This window comes from Syngnathus floridae, chromosome 22, assembly GCF_059516105.1.
Source record: "Syngnathus floridae isolate MCC-2025c chromosome 22, RoL_Sflo_1.0, whole genome shotgun sequence".
In the NCBI taxonomy this organism is placed as follows: Eukaryota; Metazoa; Chordata; class Actinopteri; order Syngnathiformes; family Syngnathidae; genus Syngnathus; species Syngnathus floridae.
This window is the reverse complement of record NC_142434.1, coordinates 38352-60953: the sequence shown is the minus strand read 5'-3', so window position 1 is coordinate 60953 and position 22602 is coordinate 38352. Positions and strand designations below refer to the sequence as shown.

General features: G+C 57.5%; 4 protein-coding genes and 1 pseudogene across 13 annotated transcripts; 3 read left to right on the top strand and 2 right to left on the bottom strand.

Annotated features, from left to right (window-relative positions):
* The first annotated feature begins 95 nt into the window (after window positions 1-95).
* LOC148378924 (protein-methionine sulfoxide oxidase mical3a-like) lies at window positions 96-8370 on the top strand (annotated as a pseudogene). The gene is made up of 32 exons (XR_015855538.1): window positions 96-332; window positions 622-900; window positions 1021-1641; window positions 1726-1933; window positions 2025-2141; window positions 2252-2582; window positions 2671-2771; window positions 2855-3112; window positions 3205-3320; window positions 3497-3620; window positions 3696-3777; window positions 3859-4006; window positions 4073-4269; window positions 4419-4588; window positions 4663-4710; window positions 4834-4959; window positions 5022-5087; window positions 5209-5368; window positions 5475-5581; window positions 5713-5773; window positions 5846-5984; window positions 6044-6186; window positions 6271-6549; window positions 6648-6727; window positions 6798-6881; window positions 6948-6995; window positions 7070-7297; window positions 7401-7485; window positions 7757-7839; window positions 7905-7978; window positions 8114-8217; window positions 8297-8370. The product of XR_015855538.1 is annotated as a protein-methionine sulfoxide oxidase mical3a-like (transcript).
* Window positions 8072-20239, top strand: dennd6b (DENN/MADD domain containing 6B). Of its 8 annotated transcripts, none has more exons than XR_015855435.1 (24): window positions 8072-8217; window positions 8297-10117; window positions 10202-10860; window positions 10948-11097; window positions 11293-13311; window positions 13491-13529; window positions 13604-13646; window positions 13787-13896; window positions 13966-14046; window positions 14241-14346; window positions 14505-14584; window positions 14650-14709; window positions 14917-14963; window positions 15068-15190; window positions 15271-15366; window positions 15432-15679; window positions 15790-15854; window positions 15921-16010; window positions 16087-16140; window positions 16217-16326; window positions 16392-16494; window positions 16571-16645; window positions 16979-17441; window positions 19892-20239. XR_015855435.1 is itself a non-coding variant. In XM_088367240.1 (24 exons), the coding sequence occupies exons 5-23, from the start codon at window positions 13192-13194 to the stop codon at window positions 17099-17101; spliced, it is 1773 nt and encodes a 590-aa protein (XP_088223366.1). In that variant the 5' UTR covers window positions 8072-8217; window positions 8297-10117; window positions 10202-10860; window positions 10948-11097; window positions 11293-13191; the 3' UTR covers window positions 17102-17123; window positions 19892-20239. The 8 variants fall into 8 exon arrangements, 7 of the variants coding, with proteins under 7 accessions (XP_088223366.1, XP_088223367.1, XP_088223365.1 ...); XM_088367240.1 differs by having other exon boundaries at window positions 16979-17123; XM_088367241.1 differs by lacking the exon at window positions 19892-20239 and adding an exon at window positions 18512-18650 and having other exon boundaries at window positions 16979-17123.
* Window positions 8535-12595, bottom strand: lta4h (leukotriene A4 hydrolase). The gene is made up of 19 exons (XM_088367200.1): window positions 12385-12595; window positions 11609-11739; window positions 11408-11528; window positions 11171-11239; window positions 10970-11074; window positions 10826-10878; window positions 10693-10765; window positions 10478-10618; window positions 10374-10397; window positions 10227-10297; window positions 10031-10142; window positions 9822-9966; window positions 9626-9729; window positions 9486-9556; window positions 9327-9381; window positions 9149-9244; window positions 8948-9030; window positions 8775-8879; window positions 8535-8709 (listed from the first exon to the last, which is right to left on the bottom strand). The coding sequence occupies exons 1-19, from the start codon at window positions 12532-12534 to the stop codon at window positions 8583-8585; spliced, it is 1836 nt and encodes a 611-aa protein (XP_088223326.1). The 5' UTR covers window positions 12535-12595; the 3' UTR covers window positions 8535-8582.
* Window positions 17207-20778, bottom strand: gcc1 (GRIP and coiled-coil domain containing 1). Of its 2 annotated transcripts, XM_088367198.1 has the most exons (4): window positions 20040-20774; window positions 18834-19790; window positions 18362-18727; window positions 17207-18110 (listed from the first exon to the last, which is right to left on the bottom strand). In XM_088367198.1, exons 2-4 carry the CDS (start codon window positions 19743-19745, stop codon window positions 17283-17285), a joined length of 2106 nt encoding a protein of 701 aa, XP_088223324.1. In that variant the 5' UTR covers window positions 19746-19790; window positions 20040-20774; the 3' UTR covers window positions 17207-17282. The 2 variants fall into 2 exon arrangements, with proteins under 2 accessions (XP_088223324.1, XP_088223325.1); XM_088367199.1 differs by having other exon boundaries at window positions 18834-20778.
* On the top strand, window positions 20416-22592 carry LOC148378920 (ADP-ribosylation factor 4). The gene is made up of 6 exons (XM_088367355.1): window positions 20416-20806; window positions 20960-21040; window positions 21279-21388; window positions 21886-21957; window positions 22037-22162; window positions 22254-22592. Exons 1-6 carry the CDS (start codon window positions 20740-20742, stop codon window positions 22338-22340), a joined length of 543 nt encoding a protein of 180 aa, XP_088223481.1. The 5' UTR covers window positions 20416-20739; the 3' UTR covers window positions 22341-22592.
* Window positions 22593-22602: the final 10 nt, after the last annotated feature.

The window sequence follows — 22602 nt, the reverse complement described above, 5'->3', positions numbered from 1 at the left end:
TCTCATCCAAGGGCCTGAAAATGCTTCTCGCTTGAAAATCTGCAGGAGTCAAACGAAATGAATTTGTCCCTGTCGCGGCTTCCGTACGGCTACCACCTGCGCTAATGAGCGCACCAGGCAGGCAGGCGTTGCTGCTTGCGCGTTCGCTTGAGAGAGAACGCTGAAGCATCGACAACTAGCAAAGACGACGACGTGCCGAGCCGAACCGGGGCAACCTGCGAGCCAGCAAAGACGTTTTCGACAGACACGTCGCTCAATACGTTGACAAAATGACCAAGTGTGAACACGTTGTGGTCAAAGGGAAATGTCTCCACCAGGTTCATTTCCAACAGGTGACACACTCCAAGTCATATTTGGTTCTTTTAGGGGAAAACAAGTGAAACACTTTTTAGTCATTGGGTCTTTTCCTCTTCTTTGGAGATTGAGATACCAAATCGATTCAAGAAAAGTACCTATGAACGTTGTCAAACTATATCGATCGCCCTTGAGCACCTGTATAATAATCCTCCTCCATGTAAACATAGATTTCGTTGCATTTTTGCCGAGTTGCGATGGAGTAGCAGCTTAGCGCCATCTAGTGGCTAGTCTCCGCCGTTTCATTGTCCGCTCTCTCGCTTGCAGAACGGACTCAGCGCCATCTACCTGCAGTGGTTGGAACCGTCGGGGAGCCCAACAACAGCAAGAGTGACTTCCAAGAATTGCAAGCCAAACGTCAAAGTGGGCAGTCAAAGCATAGCAGGGGGTGTTTTACGACGTTGTGTAGGACGGGACAAGCTCGGTTATTTATTACAGGTTACATTCTAACATAATCACACGATCAAGATCATCTGTAAACCCTAACAGGCAGAGGTTTACGGGCGGCATCTCGTGAGACTTGAGGTCTCGCTCGCTCGGCTGCAGGTGAGACAGCGCCATGTGAATCGAGACGCTGGCTGTTTCTCTTTTTGTTGGTGCAAGTGGCGGAGCGCTACAAGTAGACAGCCTGCCTGCAGCTCATCTTAAGCTCGTTTACGCGCACAGATTAGCGCCGCAGTCTGCAGGGCGACCTGGATTTCAAGATGTTCACAAGCAGCCCCGGAGACGTGAGCGCACTTGTTTTTGTTGCATTTGCGCTTGTTTTCACTCTCCAAGGAGAAATCGCCATATTTGTGTCAAACCGCTTGTAAAGGTCGGAGGAGCCACCTGTCCACTCCTTCCTTCCTTTCTTCCTTCCTTCCTTCCTTCCTTCCTTCCTTCCTTCCTTCCTTCCTTCCTTCCTTCCTTCCTTCCTTCCTTCCTTCCTTCCTTCCTTCTGTGACGTAAAGCCTCCGTTCTGTGGTGGCCGTCCTCGCCACCTTGGTCCTCCCTCCCGCGCTCCTTTCTCTCGCCATGGGAAACGAGTCGCGGCGGGAAAAGGCTCAGGTGTTGTTTGATGAGTTTGTTTCAGCGTCCACCTGCAGGGTGGCGCTACATTCCTTCCGCCAACTATGCGAGCACCTGCACCTGGACCTGGACGCCGATCGGCGCGGCAACGAGCATCCGCTCTACCGGGCCATCAGACGGCGTCTGGCGTATTGGAAGGCCAACGCCTTGTGGAGCAAGCTGGAGCGCCGGGCTTCCCGGCAGGAATACCTGCAGAACCGAGCCTGCCGCGACGCCACGGTACGTCCCACAAACCCCGAGCAAGTGGGCGGGCAGGCGGGCAAACCCGTGCCGTGTGACGATGCCGTGACTGCTGTTGGCTAGTGCGCCGTGATCGGGGCGGGGCCCTGCGGCCTGCGCGCGGCGGTGGAGTTGAGCTTCCTGGGCGCTCGCGTGGTGGTCCTGGAGAAGAGGGACGCCTTTTCCAGGAACAACGTGCTCCACCTCTGGCCCTTCGCCATCCACGACCTGCGGGGACTCGGCGCCAAGAAGTTCTACGGGAAGTTCTGCGCCGGCTCCATCGACCACATCAGTGAGCGAGTCGCCGCTGTGCCGCCTCCGGGCGCTCGCTTTCCCGTGGCGGTGGCGCCGCCGCTTTGCCCTCAGCTCTTTGGCGTGCGCAGGTATTCGTCAACTTCAGCTGGTTCTACTCAAGGTGGCGCTGCTGCTCGGCGTGGAAGTTTACGTCAACGTGGAGTTTAAGGGCGTGCTGGAGCCGCCTGTTGACCAGCGCCCGGGCGGTGAGACAAACTCCCGGCCCGTCCGTGCCCTCGTCTCTCGCGGCTTGGGCGCCTGCGTTCCCGATTCCGTCGGTTGACGTCAGTCGGGCGGGCTTCCCGTCTCTTTCCAGGGGTGGGCTGGACGCTGGAGGCATGGCCAAAGTCCCACGCCGTCAATCGGCTGCAGTTTGACGTCATCGTGGGAGCGGACGGTCGCAGGAACACTTTGCCCGGTGCGTTGCGCCGCCGCTGCCAAATGTGAGCAAAGGTGAGAACCCGGCCACAAGCCACGCCCTGTGCCCGCAGGTTTTCGGCGCAAAGAGTTCCGCGGCAAGCTGGCCATCGCCATCACCGCTAATTTCAAAAACCGAAACACTCGCGCCGAGGCCAGAGTGCAGGAGATCGGCGGCGTGGCGTCCATCTTCAACCAGCGGTTCTTCCAGGACCTCCGGCAGCAAACCGGTAAGAACCCTTCTCGCTCCGAGTCTGAGGCCTGTTTGGGGTTTCATTCTGACGGCAGCACAGTAAAATGGTGAGCAATGTATGGCAGGCGTGGACCTGGAGAACCTGGTGTACTACAAAGACGACACGCACTACTTTGTCATGACGGCCAAGAAACGCAGCCTGCTCCACAAAGGAGTCATTTTACAGGTGGCGCAAGCCGTTGCATTCCTCGTCTCTGTCTGATGCCATTCACTTCAACGTTTGCCTTTGGGTCTTTGGTTGTTTGCCAGGACTTTGCCGACACGGAGCTGCTCCTCTCTCGAAATAACGTGGACCAGAAGGCTTTGCAGGCCTTTGCCCGCACGGCCGCCGACTTCTCCACCGACGGGCAGCTTCCGTCTCTGGACTTTGCCATCAACCACTACGGCCGCCCGGACGTGGCCATGTTTGACTTCACGTCCATGTACGCGTCGGAGAACGCCGCCATGGTCCGCCGGCGTCGAGGGCACCGACTGCTGGTCACGCTGGTGGGGGACAGCTTGCTAGAGGTAGGCCGGGCCGGGGGCTGCGCTGGGGGCTGGGCCGGGGGCTGGGCCCCGGGGCGGAGCCGCACTACCCGTCCGTCCGTCTCTGTCGGCAGCCCTTTTGGCCGATGGGAACGGGCGTCGCCCGCGGCTTCCTGGCCGCCCTGGACGCGTCTTGGATGATTCGTCGGTGGTGCCAAGGAGATTTTCCCCTGGACCTCCTGGCTGAGAGGTGTCCTGCCTGCCTGCCTGCCTGCCTGCCTGCCTGCCTGCCTGCCTGCCCGCCCGCCTGCCTGCCTGCCTGCCTGCCCGCCTGCCCGCCTGCCTGCCTGCCTGCCTGCCTGCCTGCCTGCTTGCTTGCTTGCTTGTCCGTCCGTCTGCCTTGATGTGACGCCTGTCTGTTTGCAGAGAGAGTCTGTACCGTTTCTTGGCTCAGACCACGCCTGAAAACATGCAGAAGAACTTTTCTTCGTACTCTCTGGACCCGTCGAGTCGCTACGTCAACATCTGCCTGAGCGTCACACCTGATCAAGTACTTGAATGAGAACACGGACAAACAAGCAAACAAACGCTTCAGCGAGCTTGACGTCATCCGCTCCGTGTTCAGGTGAGACATTTGCTCGACACGGAGGAGAACGCGGGACAAGAGCCGGAAATGGTGGGAGCATCACCACCGCCGCCAATACCGGGTGAGTCTCCCCTCCGTTTGCATTTGTGCTCTGGCGGCGGACGGTAGGCGTCACCGTTGTGTGTGTTTCGGCTCTGACCAGAGTCACTCTCCGAGTCCAATCGGCTTCTGGCTTGGTGTCGGCTGCAGACGGCGGGTTACCCCGGCGTCGCCGTCAGCGACCTGACGGCGTCGTGGAAGAGCGGCTTGGCTCTCTGCGCCCTGCTCCACCGGCACAGACCCCAACTCATGTAAGGAAATCGGGGGGGGGGGGAAATCTCGTGCCGTTCAAATGACTCACCATGGTGCGTCCGCAGAGACTTTGAGTCGCTGAACCCCGCGGCGCACCACCACAACGTTGGCTTGGCGTTTGACGTGTGCGAGCGAGAGTTGGGAATTTCGCCGCTGATGACGGTGGAAGAGATGACTTCGGCAGCAGAACCGGACGCGCTGTCCATGGTCATGTACCTCAGTCAACTCTACCAGCTGCTAAGGGATGGCCCGCCTTCTTTGGGTGAGACCAAAAGCAAAAGGTTGTCCACAATGTGCTGCTGTGCTGGCCCATGTCCTCACCCCGCTCACTTGTTTGCGGCCCGCCCGCTCCATTCAACAAAGGCAGCGCTCGGAATCTCACTCGTTCAATTGTTCGGATGGTTGGTGTAGGAGCCATAGGCGAGGAATCCGAGAGGCGGCAGAGCCATTTTGCCGCGTCACCGCTGCGCCCGTCTGCAGTCTGGCTGTCCCAGGATTCGCAGGTCCGAGCGGCCTCGGTGACCCCGGCCTCCCTCCTGAGCCGACTTGGACTCGATCTGTCACGGCAGCAAATGTCAAAGGTACTAGCAACGCCGTCCGTTTCCAGGCTTTTGCCGGCAGCGACACCTCTGAGCGCGCGTCGTCTCCTCCTCAGGAGCAGAGGAGCCGGCCGAGCCAACGGTGCCACAGAGACCAACAGCGGGTGACTTTTTCTTTTTTTCCACCGCAGCGTGTGACGACTCAAAAAACTGTTGTTTCTTGCCCGCGTACTGTCTAACGTCACACGGTGCAAACAAAAGACCTTAGCTTTTGCATGTCCGTCCAGTGGCACGAGCCGGCCGCTGACGACGCCATCGCCGAGGCTCCCGGCCCCCGTGTCCGTTTGATGGCCCGCCTGCTGCAGGCCAAACTGGGCCATGGGTCCTCCTCCTCCTCCTCCTCCTCTTCTTTGGTACGTTCTTTGGGCGCGTGCCTGTCCCTGTCAGTCTTGGAACGTGTCGTGTTTGACATCAGGGCCAGCGGATGCTGGGCTCCGAGCAGAAAGCGGACTCTCTGCCCGTGGCTGACCGCCGGCATCCGGTAGAAATGCGCCCACCTCCTCCCCTCCAAGGCCTGCGTCTGTGCTTAACCACAAGTGTGTATGTGTGTGTGCGTGCGTGTGTGTGTGTGTGTGTGTGCGCGCGCACGCACATGTCTGTAGACGGCCTGCGCCAGCGACGTGTGTTTCTTCTGCCGCCAAAAAGTTTACGTGATGGAGCGTCTGAGCGCCGAAGGGCATTTCTTTCACCGAAGCTGCTTCGCGTGCCACGTGTGTCGGAGCACGCTCAGAATTGCCGCCTACCGATTCCACGCCGCCACCGGTGAGCATGTGAACGGGTCAAAGGTCGGGCTTCGGGGCGCTTCCACACTTTTTGGGGCAGTGCTTGTTTGTTGACGTGATTGACCTGATTTGTGTGTCCTTCTCAGGAAAGTTTTCGTGTCCGCGGCAATGCGAGCCGTCCGCTTGTGCCGGTCCGTCGGCGCCAAAGCCCGACCGAATGGTGTCGTGCGACAGAACTCAGCGGCCATCTTGTGTAAGCGCACATTGAAGCGCTGAATACGGGGGGCGGGGCGGGGCGGGACAGGAAAACAAGCCCAAACGTTCTTTGCATGTGACAAAGTAGCCCGTGACGCGGGATTTGAAAACGGCCTTTCTCTGTGGCAGACGTCACTGCTGCTGTCATCTGGAGACTCTTCCGTGGCAACAGAGCATCGCCGCTTGTCAGGTGAGCTCAAGGAGCTCAACCTTAACCCCAAGGCCTTGGCACCCCGGAATGACTCCTGTCTGACCTGCGCAGTTTTTTCACTCACGCCGGAGCGAATCGAGTTGGAGAACGACAAGGCGGAGCGCCTGGAGGCCGAGGAGATCTCTGAAGAGGAGATCTCTGAGGAGTTCCTGGCCTGTTTCAACCTGAGCACAGACGACCAGACTTTGAGGTGACTGTCAAAAGAAAAGAAAATGGCTGCATACCTGCGCACACCTGCTCTGCCTTCAGTTCAGAGGCAGACACTCCGGTCTCGCCGACGTACCAAGCGGCGTGGGAGGAGGCTCTTGAGGACGGCCTGCGGCTGACGGGTTGCCAGGAAGAGGAGGACCGAGAGGAAGACCAGCCAGTCAGTGAGGAAGAATCCAGCGACGGTCAGTGCCAAGACATTTGGGCCGCCGTTGGGCAATATTTCTTTCTTTCTTTCATTCATTCATTAAATGAATTGCTCTGGGCAGACACCGGCACAGCGGCGCCGGGTGAGACTCCGGCCTGGCGCGACACGCCCTCCACCGCTTCTTTCGTCACCAAGGTGGACTCCGCCTCCTCCGTGCGTTGGCCATCCCCCTCGGAGAAAGAAGCTCCGCTTGCGGAATGTGTTGAGGGGCCGTGGCCCGAAGAATCCAATGGCCATTGCCAACATGTCGAACGGCAAGCGGAAGGGGGCGGGGCCAGGGCGCTGTGGAAGGCTGTGTTTTCCAGGACCGGGGCCAAGACCAAAGAGGCTGGCCGACCAGGTACCGTGTTGCTGCGGGACGTCACTCTTCCGGTGTGCCACCGCCGATGGAGTTGACTAAAGCACCACAGCCATGTCATGGTTTGCCCCCCCACCCAGCAGAGCCACTCCTTCATCACACGCACGACGCTGGCTGGTGGACCGCGCAGCGCAAATGCTCGCCGGAAGCCCGCAACAACGTAAGAAGCGTGACAATAGGGCATTTTGACGCTCACTGGTGAAATGGCCGCTTTCTTTGGCTGTTTGCAGCTGCATCTGGAGACCCTGGACATGGCAACTCGCTTGGAGAAACTTTGCATCAGAGAGCGGGACGTGGCGGCGGCGGTGGCGCAGGTAAAGCACGGCGCTCGCGCTCATCCCCAGCCCGTCTCGGACGCTGACGGCTTTGCTCGTCCTCAGCCTGCCTACGTTCCCCACGCTCTGGCCTTCAGGCCAGCGTTTCCCAAGGTCAGGGTAGGAAGACCGCGCGTGTGCTCACCGCCACTTGCCGAAGCTCACAAAAAACAAATACGTTTTGGCAGGAGCGTCGGCCACGGCGCCACCCTCCCCCGGACTCGGACGGCCGCTCGTCCTGTGCCACCGAGGTGGCAGGCGTTCTGGTCCGTCCCCGGGAGCCGTCCAGCCTCAGCGTGCCCGAGAGCCTGTTCCGCCCGGACGAGGCACCTCGGCCGACGGAGCGCCGTCGGCCGGAGAGGAGCGGCCGCCGACGAGCCAAGCGGCGGCAACTCGAGAGGCTACGCCGAGCTCAGGTGGGTTAGGGCGCGGCGGGCGGGTGGGCGGGCGGACGGAGGCACTGGCGAGCGAGGATTCCCCGCCCGCACAGAACGCTTGACCTTTTCTTTTGTTCTTCAGCTGATCCAGTGGCAGCTCCAGCTGGTGGAGGAGGAGCAGCGACGTCTGGAGGCCCAAGGAGTGGCTCTGGAGCAAAGTCTCCGAGGTGATTGCTACCAGCTTCATTTTTTTTTTTTTTTTTTGGGTGCAGCCTTTCAAATCAATTGCATTTTGGGGAGCTAAACATGCGCACACACTCAGCATCTCAATGTGATGTCTGCCGACGCCAGCAGAGCGCAACTCCCCAGACCGAGCCGCCGGCCGGGCAAGAGCCTTGCCCACGAGAGACGTCAACAAACGACGTCTGTCTCATGGCAAAACAACGAAACACGATGTTGTGTGCGTGTGTGCTGTGCGCAGGAGCGTGCGGTGACGACAAAAGCAGCTTCATGCAGCTTTGGTTCCAATTGGTCCAGCAGAAGAACGCCCTGGCCCGATACGAGTCGGAGCTCGGCATTTAGTACGTGAGCCACGACGGCGGGCGGGCGGGCAGCTTTGTTGCGATTGTGACTTTTGCCGCTTCAGCGCGCGGGAACTGCAGCTGGAAGACCAACAGAGCCGACTCCAGCAGGAGCTTCGCGAGCGGATGATGCTGGACGGTGAGTTGAACCACAATGCTGGCCGGCCGGGTGAAAGCGGCGCCCCAAGCGCCCGGCACGCTACGCTGCCGCCTTTCCTTGCGACAGACCGACTGAAGGGTGACCGGGAGCTGCTGCAGGAGCGCGCCATCCTGGAAGAGATGCTGGAGGTGCTTGAGCGCAGGAAGGCCTTGGTGCCGCTGCTGGAGGAGCAAAGGCTCAGCTAGGACCGGCCCTGAGCCGCCCGCTCTCAAAACAAGGTCGGCGTGCGCCAGGTGACCGACCCATCGACCGACCGACCGCAAGTCTTTGTCCTTCTAAAACGTCTCCTCCTTCCAGACACCCCTTCGCGGAGAGCACGGCTTTTCAAAGCGCAAGCCTTGGATGGAACTCCGCTAAAAAGGAACAGTTGACCCCAAATGAAGAAAGAGAAGAGTTGACCCAAGGCGTTACATATCAAAGGACACTTCTCTTACCACAGCTACCAACCAATACGCTAAGTGAGTGTCATCACTCCCCTTTCGCCACCACCAAAGTGCAACTTCCTGTTTCAAAAGGCAAATCAAGACAGCGGCACTTTTCACACCAAAGCCCTTCTTTATTGGCTGCTACTAGTGTGGCTGTTCTACTGCTCCGCTGACACCTTCAGGTCTTTGGCCACCAGTCCGGAGGTCACCGGGTGCATGGCGGCCCGGTGATTGAGGAACACTCGCACGGCTTCCTCCCGGTACTTTTCAAAGTTGAACAGCTCCCTGTAGGAGGCAAAACGGCCGTCCCGTCACCCGACGCGTCGACGCCGAGGCGCTCCCTCCCGTACCTGAAAAGCGGACGCGTGAATTTCATTCTGCCCTGCTCGGTGGCCATCCGGAACGCCGCAGGGACCGCCTCCTCCCAGCGGGACCGCACGCACAGTCGCAGCCACCTGGGCACAGAACGGCGGATGGTCTGGGCGCGGCGAACGTCATGCTGGCCGGCGGGCGGGCAACCCACCTGAAGCGGACCTCCGAGTTCATGCAAGCGTTGAGATGGTACACCTCCTGCATCTTCTTCACGTGGCTCAAAGGGAGCGGCTCCTGAAAGGGAGCAGAGTGGACTCAAGCGGGCCCCTCCCTCAAGCGCTCACAAAGGTGCCCACCGGGTGTGGCCTTCCCGTCTTCAACTAACTCCTTGTCGCAGGAGCTCCGGTTTTACCTCCTGCAGAAGAAGAGACAAGAACTCCACCAGCTGGTGGGACGACAGCTCGTCCACATCTGAGGCGCCGAAGCCGCTCAAGTCTCGCTCGCCAGCCTGGAATGAGAACCGAGAAAGGGCTCTGACCTGCCTGCGCGTGAAAAGCAAACAAAGGAATGGGGCGCCACCCGAGTCTCACCTGGACCCATCGTTGACAAAGAGCGATGCAGGCGTCTGCCAGGGTGGTGTCGTAGCTGGAAGAAGAAGAAGAAGAAAGGAGAGAACGTGTGGCACGGGAGCGCAGCGTTCAAAGGCCGGCCGGCCAGTTGGCCGGCCTGCCTGCCTGGAGGATCCTCACTGCGGCTTGAGCGGCGGCATCCCGGGGCTGAACATCCACGCGTTCCAGTCCACCTTGTTCAGGACATCGACCTGCCAGACAAAAAAAGGCCGTGCATTGGAGCTCGCTCCCGACGTAAACACTCCTCTGCTCTGCCTCACCTTGTCTTTAAAGTATGTGAACAGGAAGTCTTTCCACTGCTCCGTGGTGACGCTCCTGTAGGCAAACATCTGGATGTACGATTTGACGAAGCCCATAAAGACCTCTGGAGGAGACAAGCGGGACAAGTCGTCCACAAAGAAAGCGAGCGGGTGCCCGCCGGCCGCGTGCGACGGTGGTGTCGTGCCAGTGACTTACCGGGACCCCCCAGGAGTTCCTCCAGGTGGTACAGAAGAGCAAAGCCTTTCTCGTACGGGACGGAGGAGAAGGCGTCGTCCGGGTCCACGTCCCGCAGACTGGGGATCAGCTTGGTCAGGGGGTTTGTTGCTCCAAAGGTGCTAACCTGTCGCGCCACACACACGCGTCAAGACGACGGCGGCTGGCGTCGAGGCGGCGTCGGGTCTCACGGAGTCCTGCAGGTCCTTCCAGCCGCCCATGGCCTTGAACTGGCGGAAGGCTTCCCCCTCCAGACGCCTGCCGATCATCCTCTCCAGGTACACCGTGTGACCCTCGTTCAGCCTGCCAAAAATCAACACCTGTCCTGTCCTGTCCTGTCCTGTCCTGTCCTGTTCTGGCAGGCAGGCCGGCGTGTGAGCCACTAACCAGAAGTGTTCCCAGGTCTCGTTGGTCACCAGGTTTCCCGTCCAGCTGTGAGAGATCTCGTGAGCGATCACCTGGCGGCGGGGAATAGGATGACCTCGACACTTTTCCACACTAGCGAGGACGGGATGAGACGTTTGACCCACTTACGTTGGACAGAGACTTGTCTCCAGCCTGCCGGCGCAACGCAGAATGTCAAAATAACCAAAATAAGTCCACTAAGCGCGCACGCGAGACCGACGGCGTGTGCTCACCAGTAGCGTGGGCGTGGCAAAGGTGAGGCAAGGGTTTTCCATGCCGCCGTACGGAAAGGATGGCGGCAGGACCAAAATATCGTAGTGACCCCAAACATAAGGGCCGGCCAGGTCCTCTGCCGTCTTCAACATGACCTCCGTCTGAAGGGTGCTACGGCGCTTAGCGAGCGGCGGGCCAGGCGAGCCAGCGAGCCAGCGAGCGGCGGGGGACGCACCTCAGAGAACTCAAACGCCGCTCGGTCCACGTACTCCGCCTCGGACCAGACCCTGGACCGGGGCCCGATTTGCCTAAAAAGAAAGCACGCGTCACAAGTGTGAACCCGGAGCTGCACCTGCACTCCAACATACCTGCTTTCCAGAGCGCCCACCACCAAGGCAATCAGGTAGGACGGCATGGCCACCTGAGCTCGCAGGCAAAAGCGCAACAATCAAAAGTCCAGTAAAGCGACGTGTCAACTTTTTGGAGATAGGAGCTGTCCGTCGGCAGCTTACGTTCTGTCTGAAGCGGAAGATGGTGCGATTGGCATCGCCGGGGTCCACGCGCTGACCGTCTGGCAGTGCGCTCATGGCTGCCACCAAGTCTTTGGGGACTGACACCTGCCAACGGCGCACACCGCGAGGTTTGTTTGTCTGTCTGCCTGCCTCTCACTCTCTCCCTCGCTTTCTCCCTCCATGCATGCGCGCGAACCCGACCTGAGCATAGTACGTGTGCTTGATGGCCGGAGTGTCCTGACAAGGCAGCATACTCCTGCAGTGATGAGCCTGCACACCAGCACCAAAAAAAAAAGTAAAAACCCTCCACGTCATGACAACAGAGGAAACCGGACGCTGCTGCTGCTGCTGCTGCTTATGAGGCAAGACGAGGGGGAAGTGAAGCAAGCAACCGGCACCGTGACGCAAGGCTTAACGGCTGGCTAGCCGGCCTCTCACCTGGCACTGACTGAAGAGGTACGGAAGTTTCTTCCCCGCCGTCTGTTGGGGCGTGAGCCACTGCAGCGCAGGCGCAGTGGGCGACGTCTGGTAAGTCACCTCCACGATGGCGTGCTGCCCTCTGATCGGTCCGCCCGCCGGTTGAACACACTCCGTAGTCAGCGCGGGAGCCGTTCGTCCGACGGAAGTGCGAGGGCTCACCTGGAAAGGTCGAAGGGCAGCGTAATCTCCAGCGGCGTCCCCTTGAAGGAGTGTTTAGGGCCCGTAGTGAAACAGGCCGCCTGCCCGTTGGCACTGACGGAAGCGATTTTCAGGTCTCGGGTGTCCAGAGTCTGCAGCAGATTTAAAAAAACAAACAAAAAAACGTGGGAAACCAGCCTGACACCTGATGTGCGTTCAAAAAATAAATCGTCACAGTACAGTATCGTTTTTAATCTGGCCCAGCAACGATTAACAAATGGGTCATATTTTGGGCATCCATTTCTATGGACTTCATTCGTCACCGTCTTGTAATGATCGGCTTGTACGTATCGGAAATAAAGAAAAGACGACGCAAAATAAGACATATATATTACATGTATAGTACATGTACCTTCAAGAACACTTCTAGTGTCAGTTTATCTGTGAAAAAGATTTATGTGCAGTATATATATGAAACCCTTTGAGTTTAAGAACCGATTTGTGGTGTGACTACTTTTGTAAGCAAAAACAGTGTAAAAATGACACTGGGTGAATGAAAACTGGTTAGGTTTAAGTTATTACACTTGTTTGACACACCTTTGAACTTCGTTTTTTGACCACAAGTCTGTTTTAAAAAATGAAAAAGGTTTTTCCTAAATGACCTTGCGCGAGAAAGCCAAGTCAACCTGCCTGCCTGCCAGTCAAAGTTCAGACCGATAAAGTATTATCTATCACGCGTTGTTAATAAAGCCGCTAGCCTGCAGGCCAAGCAGCATCGGGGTGCGACGCGACGTTACCAGCGAGGAGAAGCGTTCCTCCAGGGCCTCCATCGTCAGGGCCACCGTCCCATGGATAACGCGACTTTCGAAGTCGACGTGCAGGCTCAAGTTGAGGTGACGGGTCACGCACTTCGCGGCGGACGCGAACGAGGACGGATCTAGAGACATGCTGACTGCTACTTTGTCCGCCTCCTCGACGGAAAGTGAACGCGATGGCACGAGAGTCCGCTTTCTTATAGGCCGGAACAGGCAGCTGGGCGGATTTTCACAGTAAAACATTTGCGATGACTTTGTGCTCGAGGACAACGTTTGGTTTTACGTATTTATCTATTGGTTGAACCCATGGTTGAACAATGGACGTAGAAACGAGAGACAAGTCATGGAGATAAGATACAATTATTTGTTAATGTTGAGCATTTTTAGTATATCGTTTCCGTTTATCGATGGTGACGTCACGGCATCCCTCAAACCAAGCGAAAAGTCGTCGGCGCAACAATAGAGATTTACGCTGATTGAATACTTTTCATGTCATCAATTTATGCCCCGAGCACGTTATTACCGCATAGATTTTCCTTTTCTCTTTATATTTTTCTGTATTTGTTGTTCATCACTATCTTTTGGTACTGTATTGCTACAGATGACCCATCTATTTGTCAAATTTGTAATATGCTTCGATGAAATTTATTTTAAATATAAGGGTTGTCGGAGCTGTTTTTGTCGTTACGGGTGGTGTCCAAAGGGGGGCGCTGCGTCATCTGAAACTCGGAAGCTGGAACCTGGGAGGTTCGGACGCATCGGTCGCGCTTGCTTGCTCCGTCAGTAGTCATGAACCCGCCGGATGGCGAGGAAGCGGACCGTTGGCGACGTCCGTGGGCCCGCTTCTCATCGTGGCTCGAGTGTTTGTGTGTGGTCACCTTTGACCTGGAGCTCGGACAAGCCATCGAGGTTCGGGCTCTTAGCTTAGCTTCGGTAGCATGGCATGTGTTTCCAATGAGACGTGTTCTTGTGTTTCTTGTTGAGCTCGGAGACGAGCCCGGAGGCAATCTTGCCTCGTTCTGCTCCCAGGCACGACCAGTGAATGTATACTTAATGGTTTTCCTTGCAATGCGCTGTTTTCATTGCAGCTGGTTTACCCACCTGACGTGAAGCTGACCGAGAAGGAGGTGAGTCGATGGCACCTGGTCACCTGGGGCTTGAAGGGCTCTTGCCATGTGCCAACTGATTGTTTCGCCTTCAGAAAAGCAGCCTGTGCTACCTTTCCTTCCCGGACTCGTACTCTGGTAAATGTGGCCATAGCTTGTCTTGGACTGCATGCTCCTTCCTGATCCAAGCAACACGCGCTCGAGCATCCGTCACCTTTAGCTTAGGTAGAAAAGCGCTGTCGAAAGCCAGCCAGTTCACCATTGGCTTCGTTCCCCAGGATGCATCGGGGACACCCAGTTCAGCTTCAGGATGCGTCAGTCTGTGGGTCGCAGACGTCCCCGACTGTGCCACGACCTTTACGGCCAAGATGCCCCACCCGCCCTGCAGGTAAGCGACGAGAATGATGAGAAATGTGAAAAACAAACCAATCAGCGGCGCCGCCTTGTCTCCCCTCAGAGCGAAACGTCGCACTTCTACGGTTACGTCTACTTCCGGCAAGTCAAGGACGTGTCGGTCAAGCGAGGGTACTTCCAGAAGGTGACGTAGCGTCGTATTGAGATAGAGAAAGTAGGACTTGAGGTTGGACTCGTCAAGAAATGTGCGAGGAATTGAATATTCATATCCAACCTCTGCTCCGGTTGGCTTCGTGTTTGACACGGATGCGCAGAACGAGCTGAGCTTTTTGAAATGGGCGCGTGTCAAATCCGCCGTGATGTGGACGTGCCTTTCAGTCTTTGGTTCTGGTGTCGCGGCTGCCGTTCGTCCAGCTCTTCTACTCGGTGCTGCGCATCATCGCATCCGACTTCTTCGCCAAATCTCAGCCCTGCCTGGAAACAGGTGACGTCAACGCACGCACCCACAGGTGGCCGTGACCATGATGATCTTGCCACCTCTCTCTCTCTCTCTCTCTCTCTCTCTCTCTCTCTCTCTCTCTCTCTCTCTCTCTCTCTCTCTCTCTCTCTCTCTCTCTCTCTCTCCCTCCCCGCTGTGCGCAGTGTGCAAGCAGATGGACCGCTGGCCTTTCCTGGCTGCTGGACTGACCTTTAACCTCCCACTCTTGGGTGTGGTCTTGCAGGTAAGGGTTACTAGTTTTATATGAGCTGTGCTTTGCACTCCTGGTGACTTGATTTTTGTCCTCAGGTCCGAATTCCGTGCCAGACGGACAAAGCGGCGAGTCCAGCGAGAGACTCGGTTGAGGAGGTCAGACGTTTTGTTTTTTTTTTTTGTTTTTTTGCTTCTTCTCTGGCACGCGCACCTCCGTCACGTTCACGGTGGTCGGTCCGTGCGTCCCAGCGAGCGAGCGAGCGAACGGCTGCAGATTTGCCCCGCTTTATGTCGCCCGCTCTTAATTGTCTGTCGTTGCGCCGGACGCTCTCCATTTGGACGGCGGATGTTACACTTCTCCAGGTGGTGCCGACCCCGCTGCCTTCCGTGCACGAGCTGGACCTCTTCAGGTCGCTCGCTCTTCCTCTTTCTTGTCTTCCCGCTCGCCTACCGCTGGCGACATCATCCATCCATCCATTCATCCGTCCGTCCGCCGACCTTCTGACCCGTGCAGGTGTTTCCAGTCGGTACTGATCCATCTGCAGATGTTGTGGGAACTGGCGCTGCTGGGCGAGCCGGTGGTCGTCATGGCGCCGTCTCCGGCTGTCTCCTCGGAAATGGTCTTGGCGCTCGTCAGGTACCCAGCCGGATTGCGCTCGGCCCGATTGGCCACGCTGCGCGCTCGTCACTGTAACCCGTGTCACCGTGCACCCTCAGCTCCATCGCTCCGCTCAAGTTCTGCTGCGATTTCCGTCCCTACTTCACGGTCCACGACAGCGAATTCCGAGAATACACCACCAGGACGCAGGCGCCGTGAGTACGAGTGGCTGCCGCCGCCGGCCTCCCCGTTGGTAACCGAGCCGTGCCGTCTTGCTCAGGCCCAACGTGATCCTGGGCGTGACCAACCCGTTCTTCATCAAGACCTTCCACGGCTGGCCTCACGTCCTGCGACTGGGAGAGAACACCAAGCTGTCAGGTGATGACGCGCGTTGCTTCGCCGCACCCAAAGACGCAGCATTGAGATGGACCGCCGCCATCGCCTTCTCTGCTCTCCTGTCAGGCGAGGTCCCGAAGCAGCTCAAGATCAAGAAAGTGGCCAAACTCAAGACGCCAGACGCCAAGCCAGGTGTGTGTGTGTGCGTGCGTGCGTGCGTGCAAGTGCGTGCGTGCGTGCAAGTGCCTTTGTGTCCAAGTAGGCGCACGCCTTGAGTCCCTCCCGGTGTGCCCATTGCGCAGGTTTCTTCACGGCCTACGAGAGCTTCCTGCTCAAAGACAAGATGGTCATCAAACGTCTGCTGAAGGTACGCGGTGGCAGCTTCCCAACAGGAAGGAGTCAAACGGGGGCGCTCGGCTTTCCTCCTCTGCAGGGCGTCCAGAGGCGGAGGCCGTCCGAGGTGCAGAGCGCCATCTTGAGGAGGCACTTTTTAGAGCTGACTCACAGCTTCATCATCCCGCTGGTAAGAGCCATGACTCGCTTTGCCCTTGCCCGGAGAGTCTGCGCCGATACAGAAGGATGATTTTGGCCTTTTTCAGGAGCGCTACATGACCAGCCTGATGCCGCCGCAGAGGTCTGTCACGCCCTGGAAGGTGAGCCCCGCCCCGCCCCACGTGACGACGTGGGCGTGTGGTTCTGGCCGTGCGCTCATCTGGGATTTTTGCGCAGACGCCCCCGCAAATTCGCCCCTTCAGTCAGGACGAGTTCATGGCCGTGCTGGAGCGCGGCGGCCCTCAGCTGACCTCCACGCTGCGAGGCGACCGGACGGGACTGTACAGGTACGGCCGTCACGGCGGGAGGGACGAGCGGCTTTCGCTCATCTCACCTCACCCGGTCTCCGCAGGAAGTTCTTCAAGTCTCCCAATTTTGACGGTTGGTACCGCCAGCGGCTCCGAGAGATGACTGGCAAACTGGAGCGTCTCCACCTGGAAGTCATCTGCGAGGCAGTGAGCCAGCATCGTCATGGTGACGGCACTTTGCACCCCGTCGGTCCCCACGCTGAGCCTCGTGTGTGTCTCTCAGGACCTGCCGGGATGGTCTCGCGACAAGTCTGAAGTGGAGATCGTCGATTTGGTTCTGAAGCTGCGAGATAAATTGGTGAGCTTGAGTTTGATTTGAGGTATGTATGTATGTATGTATATATATATATATATATATATATATATATATATATATATATATATATATATATATATATATGAAAAAGGAAAAAAATGTACATAGCCTCCTTGCCTGCCTTTGCAACGCTTCACGTAAAGACATAGACGCTGTTTGTCAAATTGGCAGCTTGTTTATTAGCGAGCGAGGTGACGTCTGGTTGGAGTGACCGCTTTGCTGCCCTCCTCGGGAGGCTCCCTCAGCCTCAAATGAGGTGTGCATGCGACATTTGGATCCGGTTGATAGTAGCTCAGACTTGTGCCTGCTTTTCAGATGAAAGCCGCGAGGCAGCGAGGGCAGCCGAGAGATGACATTTTCAAACGACTGGAATCGTTGATCGCCACCATCGTGAGCTCGCTGCCCCAAGACCTGCAAGACGTGCTCGAGGCCCAATGACGCACGCACGCACGCACGGCAGGTCGGTGAACGTAAGGCGGTGGGAAAAGTCACGCACAGGTACTCCAATGACCACCTGGAGGAAAGGAATCCATCAAGTCCCCATTGACTGGTGACAAGTCAACATTTATTGCCATCTCATTGGCGGGGAAAAAAAGAGACACGTTCATTTGCAAACAGATCATCTGGTGTGGCTGCTCCACCATGGCGCCCCCTGCTGCCTGAGGACACAATGTTTCTCCTGCGGACTGAAGTGAAGGATGCTGAGGATGGCGTTGAGCGTCTGCTGCCTGCCGCTGGCGTCGGGCAGCGTCAGGAACTTGTAGATGACGTTCTTCAGGTACTCCACGTTGGAGCCCTCGCGCTTGTGCTCGCGGTTCAGCTGGTCCAGCTGCGCTCGAAGTTGGCGCGTCTCGTCGTCATGGCGTTGGGCGCCGGCCGCCAGTTTGCCATGCAGCCGGCGGATGTCCTCCTCCAGCTGGCGCTTCTGCCGCCTCAGGCCCGCCGCCTCCACTTCCTTTCGGGCCAGCTGCTCGGCGTAAAGGAGGAGCGCGGGCTGGGCAGGCGCGGCCTGCCGGAGGGCTCGCGCCATCATGTCCGCCTGCCTCTCCCCCCCCCCCTCCTCCTCCGCTTCCTGGCTGCTGACGTCCTCTTCAGTCAGGGATTTGGCGGCGGCGGCTCGCAGGAGCTCCAGCTCCCGGTCCTTGTCGCCCAGCAGAGCCACGGTCCGCTCCCGCTGTTTGTGCAGCTCAGCCTCCAGACGCAGCAACTGGTCGCGGTGGAGCGTCTGGTTGCGTTCGGCTTCCTGCCGCTGGCAGCGCAGCAGCGCCGCTGCGCGCTGCTGCTGCTCCTGGAGCTGGCGCTGCTGCGCGGCTGCCGCCTTGTCGCTCTCCACGCGCAAGCTGATGTACTTCTCCCTGAGGTCGGCCAACTGCTCACGGACCTCTTCCAGCTCGCGGGCCACGCAGCCCTCCTTGGCAGCGTTGTTGTCGCCGCTCTTTGGCGTCGCCTACACGGAAAGACCTCAGCGTCAATTATGTAGCTCACTTTGGTCGCTAGCTACTGTGGTAGACGTTAGCGGCGGCGAGCTCAAATTTCAACCCATTTTGCCTGATTCGGCCAACGAGAATGCCAACCTTGCGCTCGTAGGCCAGGCCTTGAGCCGTTTTTGCATGTCTTCCATGCACCGCGATTGCCACAAACTCTTTCAAGAAGGCCTCGGGACAGGGACCCAACCGAGATGGCTTTCTGGATGGATACCTTGGCTCGAAGCTTGTAGCGCTCCAACTCATCCTTGAGCTGCCGCAGCTCCTCCTGGCTGGCGGCGTCTCGCACGGGTTCCGGCTCGCCGAGCGGGTTCTTCTGGGCGGCCAGCAGCAACTTCTTCACCTTCTCCAACTTGTCCTTCAGGTCCAGCTGGGAGTCATCCGGACACCTGCTGGAGACCAGCGTTTGGTTCTCAGCGTCCAACTGCGCCGTCCTTTCTCGAAGCCTTTGAGCCGCCTGCTGCTCTTGCTGCCTCGCCCTCTCGCAAGAACCCAGAAGGTCCGAGAGCTCGGACACGCGCTGCTCCAGAGCGCCCACCCGCAGCTCTGCGGCGTGAGCGCGCGCCTCCTCCCGACACATCTGCGCCAAACACACCTCTGACGTTACGTCGCTGCGCAGCTTTGGCTCAGAGCAGGGCGAGGCGAGCTGAGCTGAGCTGAGCTGAGCTGAGCTGAGCTAGACCTACCTCATCTTTGTGCTGTTGGATCTGGTCCTGGTGGCTGTTCTTGAGCTGGCTCAGCTCCTGTCGTAAGCCCTCTGCCCCGGGATCCGCTTGCTTCTGTCGCTCCTCGGCGGCACGCAGTTTACTCCTCGGCTGCTCGCGCTCCTCGCCGGCCTGGCTCAGGAGCACCACCGACTCGGCCCCGCCGTCCACGGCGTGCGCCGCCGCCAGGAAGTTGGCCTCGTGCAGCCGCAGCTCAGCGTCCTGTCGCAGGTCCCGCTCGTGCTGCAGGATCTTTTGCAGCTCCTGCAGCTGCTGCAACTGGTCGCTTTGTTCCTGCTCGCGCTCGTGCTGCTGCGTGATGACGCGAGCGCGGCTCTCCGCCAGCTGCAGCAGCAGGTCGCGGACCTCGGCCTGCTGCTGCGCACCCGTGGCGACGAGGCGCTCCCGCAGGTGGTCCACTTCCAACTTGAGTTGCCGCTTGTCGGCCTGGAAGCTGGCCTCCATGCGAGACTTCTCTTGCGTCACGGTGGCCAGCGCACTGGTGAGCGTGCCCACTTGGCTCCTCAACTGAACCTTTGCGTGTTCCGATTCCCCGTCCCGAGGCACCGCTACTTGGTCGGTACGTGCGGCTTCTGGCGCCTTTTTCTCTGGCACGTCCTTGGCCGCTGGCTGGGCTTCCGCACCGTCTCCGCAGTCCTGTTGGACGACAACATGCCCGCAGAGCCGCCCGTGTACGTCTGCATCCTGAGACGTGCTCAAGACTTTGAGACTGGCCTCCAGGGCCTCCTTTTCCTTCAGCAGACTCTTGTACGCGTGGACCACATCCTTGAAGCGGCTCTGGTACTGGGCCAGCTGCTTCTTCTGGGACTCGAGCGTTTCCAGAAGCTCCTTCCTGCTGGGGCCAGCCCCGAAACTCATTGCAAACTTTTCCATGACTCGGACTCCCTCGGTGTGATCGGACCGGATCCGTCGGGGCCGCTGCAAGGATTAGGGCAGCGTGTGACGAGCAGAAGAAGCGGGATTGTTTGCGGTCTTTGCTTTCCAAACACTGAGTCAACAATAAACCTGCTCTCTTGCAGAGCCGCACCTGCCTGCGGTGCCTCTGGGCAAGGCACATAGTCTGAAGCTGAGTCGCTGACGTTACTACGCATGCTGAATTTGTGATTGCCTCCCTCCCCGCGACACCCAACGCTGATGACGTAGACGTAGAACTTTATTGATACTTACCACAGTCAAGTGATACTTGTATCACTGGAATCGTCTGTAAAGATCTGTATGAATTATCAGACGCTGGTCTCGTTCAAAGCAATTATCCTTTGACATTTGACACATCTGCGCATTCAACGTGTCGCTCTCATAGCAGCTGCGAGTTGAGCAAAAGTCAAATACTTTGAATAAAGTTCAACTTTGCGAAGCATCACCGCCAACTGCCCCGTCGTTCTTGCCTCAGCAGACGTTCGTCCTTTCGCGTTTAGACAGGTCATCTGTTTGAATTCGTGCATTTGAAAGCGGGAAACGGAATGCCGAGGGAGGTTTACAAGTCAAGCGACGGCCGCCATGTTGTCTTTAGCCGGAAGTGAGGTAGGGGCATCTGTAGCTAGGATCATGTTTCCGACTCTAAATGTTTTGTTTATTGTCTTTGGTTGGCAAACCTAATGACACGACTCAGGTCGTTTGTGGCAGTGGCGCGAGCTCGTTTTTAATGTTCCGGGTTTCGGAGCACGCAAAGTGTGCAGGCTGTAAGGGGAAATAAAGTTTTCGCAGTGCCTCGTGACGTCATTTGTTCCGCGTTGGCCTGGACGTGGCAAGGAGGAAGAGGAGGAGGTCTAAGCTTCCAGCGAGTTTCGGGCCCACGGTTGGACCATTCGCCGAAACCCAACATCTCATCCCGGACGAGGACAAGTCTTCTTGCGACGCTCGTGTCAAAATGGGGCTGACGATCTCCACGGTGTTTGCCAGGCTCTTCGGCAAGAAGCAGATGAGAATCCTGATGGGTGAGTGCCGCTAAGCTAAGACAAGCTCAACTGAGCTAACTCGCTAGCTGGCGAGCTGTTGGGCTTTCCGAACCGGTGCCGCTTGTGCGCATCAGACTGACTTTCTGACTCGTGTGCGTCGTACGTGTGTGTGTGTGTGTGTGTGTGTGACAGTGGGCTTGGACGCAGCTGGAAAAACGACCATTTTGTACAAACTCAAGCTAGGAGAGATCGTCACCACCATTCCGACCATCGGTAAGCAGGCGCGCCTGACGTCGTCAAGCTGGTCGAGCGCTCCGGCTTCCTTCCACGTTAAAGCAAAACGGCCCATAGCTCTGACAGATTGTCAGATCGTTCGCTCGCTTTGCTTGTCCTACCTCACACTTGGAGTCTGCAGGAAGTGACGCCCACCTGCCGTCCCAATGAGATCAGGTGCAACTGCAAATGGAGAAAGGCCGCAACTCGGTGACGTCCAGCTTTTCCCCTGTTTCAGGTTTCAACGTGGAGACGGTGGAATACAAGAACATCTGCTTCACCGTTTGGGATGTTGGCGGACAGGACAAGATTCGACCTCTCTGGAGACACTACTTCCAGAATACTCAGGTTGCGCATGCACGCGCACACAGCACACAACACACAACACACGCACGCACGCACGCACTCAGAGTTAACCTCCATTGCCCATGCGTGCAGATGTTATTTCCCGGGAGGACTGTGAAAGTCCTGGCAGTGTTGTAAAATGGCCACATTGTCACGAAGAGGCTTTTTGGTGTGGTGTATGGGGAATCCAAGTCGATACCAAAAGCCACATTGTCAAGGACCTGCTGAGCACGTGTGATGTCATTTTCAGTTGACAGCAAGTGACTTTTTACAAGTAATTGGACATGAAAACATTTCAAATTTGTTGGCCATCAAGTATCCCTTTCAGAATGTTGCTCTGCTGCGCTTCTGACATTATCGGAACTGATCTCTTAACGCATCTCGGACACAGCCAATCGTCTTCTCGGGCAATCACACCAGACTAAAGCTAGTCGTCCGTTTGACGTCTGTGGTGGAGAAGGGACCGTAAACTCTTGGAATTTGCTGCCTTGCACTCGCAGGGTCTGATCTTCGTGGTGGACAGCAACGACCGAGAGCGAGTGGCCGAGTCGGCCGATGAACTCTCAAAGATGGTGAGTGTGCCGAACGCGCGTGCGGGGCGACGTCGTGTGCCCAGCCGTGTAAGCCGTGTCGCGTTGCTTGCGTTGGCAGATCCAGGAGGACGACTTGAGGGATGCTGTCCTGCTGGTGTTTGCCAACAAGCAGGATCTTCCCAATGCCATGGCCGCCAGCGAACTCACCGATAAACTGGGCCTGAACGACTTGCGCAGCCGCACTGTACGTATGGAGGTTGGCCTTGCGAGTTTTGATTTGAAAGGCGTTCTCTAAAGACCCCCCCCCCCCCTGTTGCTCTCTCTCTCTCTTTAAGTGGTACGTTCAGGCCACCTGCGCCACTCAGGGGACGGGCCTTTACGAGGGTCTCGACTGGCTGTCCAATGAGCTTGCCAAGCACTAAACAAGGAGGTGTAGAATTTCGCTGGACTGTTTTTTTTTTTTTTTTTTTTTAATTATAATCGCGTCAGCGGGAGGCAACTTGTCAGACTTCCGTTCTTCTCTTCTTGCGTTCCTCGTGTTTGTTTTCCTCCGCATGTTTTTACTGAGTCATGTGACAGAATGGTCAAAGAGGGCCGAGACTCGTAGCAATGGCGCCACGATCCCCGCGGCCTCGTCATTGATGTGAAATGCAATAAAGGCTGTTTTCTTTGCATGAGGAGTCA

What these genes read in the sequence shown, in the direction of transcription:
- LOC148378920 (XM_088367355.1), top strand. Translation starts at nt 20,740, where the DNA reads ATGGGGCTGACGATCTCCACGGTGTTTGCCAGGCTCTTCGGCAAGAAG. An exon ending in GCAGATGAGAATCCTGATGG is followed by an intron (nt 20,807 to 20,959) that starts GTGAGTGCCGCT and finishes TGTGTGTGACAG; the next exon opens with TGGGCTTGGACGCAGCTGGA. An exon ending in ACGACTTGCGCAGCCGCACT is followed by an intron (nt 22,163 to 22,253) that starts GTACGTATGGAG and finishes TCTCTCTTTAAG; the next exon opens with TGGTACGTTCAGGCCACCTG.
- lta4h (XM_088367200.1), bottom strand. Translation starts at nt 12,534, where the DNA reads ATGTCTCTAGATCCGTCCTCGTTCGCGTCCGCCGCGAAGTGCGTGACC. An exon ending in AGCACACGTACTATGCTCAG is followed by an intron (nt 11,075 to 11,170) that starts GTCGGGTTCGCG and finishes CGCCGTTGGCAG; the next exon opens with GTGTCAGTCCCCAAAGACTT. An exon ending in GGAACTCCTGGGGGGTCCCG is followed by an intron (nt 9,730 to 9,821) that starts GTAAGTCACTGG and finishes TGTCTCCTCCAG; the next exon opens with AGGTCTTTATGGGCTTCGTC.
- dennd6b (XM_088367240.1), top strand. Translation starts at nt 13,192, where the DNA reads ATGAACCCGCCGGATGGCGAGGAAGCGGACCGTTGGCGACGTCCGTGG. An exon ending in TCAGCCCTGCCTGGAAACAG is followed by an intron (nt 14,347 to 14,504) that starts GTGACGTCAACG and finishes CGCTGTGCGCAG; the next exon opens with TGTGCAAGCAGATGGACCGC. An exon ending in TGGAAGTCATCTGCGAGGCA is followed by an intron (nt 16,495 to 16,570) that starts GTGAGCCAGCAT and finishes TGTGTCTCTCAG; the next exon opens with GACCTGCCGGGATGGTCTCG.
- gcc1 (XM_088367199.1), bottom strand. Translation starts at nt 19,745, where the DNA reads ATGGAAAAGTTTGCAATGAGTTTCGGGGCTGGCCCCAGCAGGAAGGAG. An exon ending in TCCAACAGCACAAAGATGAG is followed by an intron (nt 18,728 to 18,833) that starts GTAGGTCTAGCT and finishes TGTTTGGCGCAG; the next exon opens with ATGTGTCGGGAGGAGGCGCG. An exon ending in GCTACAAGCTTCGAGCCAAG is followed by an intron (nt 18,111 to 18,361) that starts GTATCCATCCAG and finishes CTTTCCGTGTAG; the next exon opens with GCGACGCCAAAGAGCGGCGA.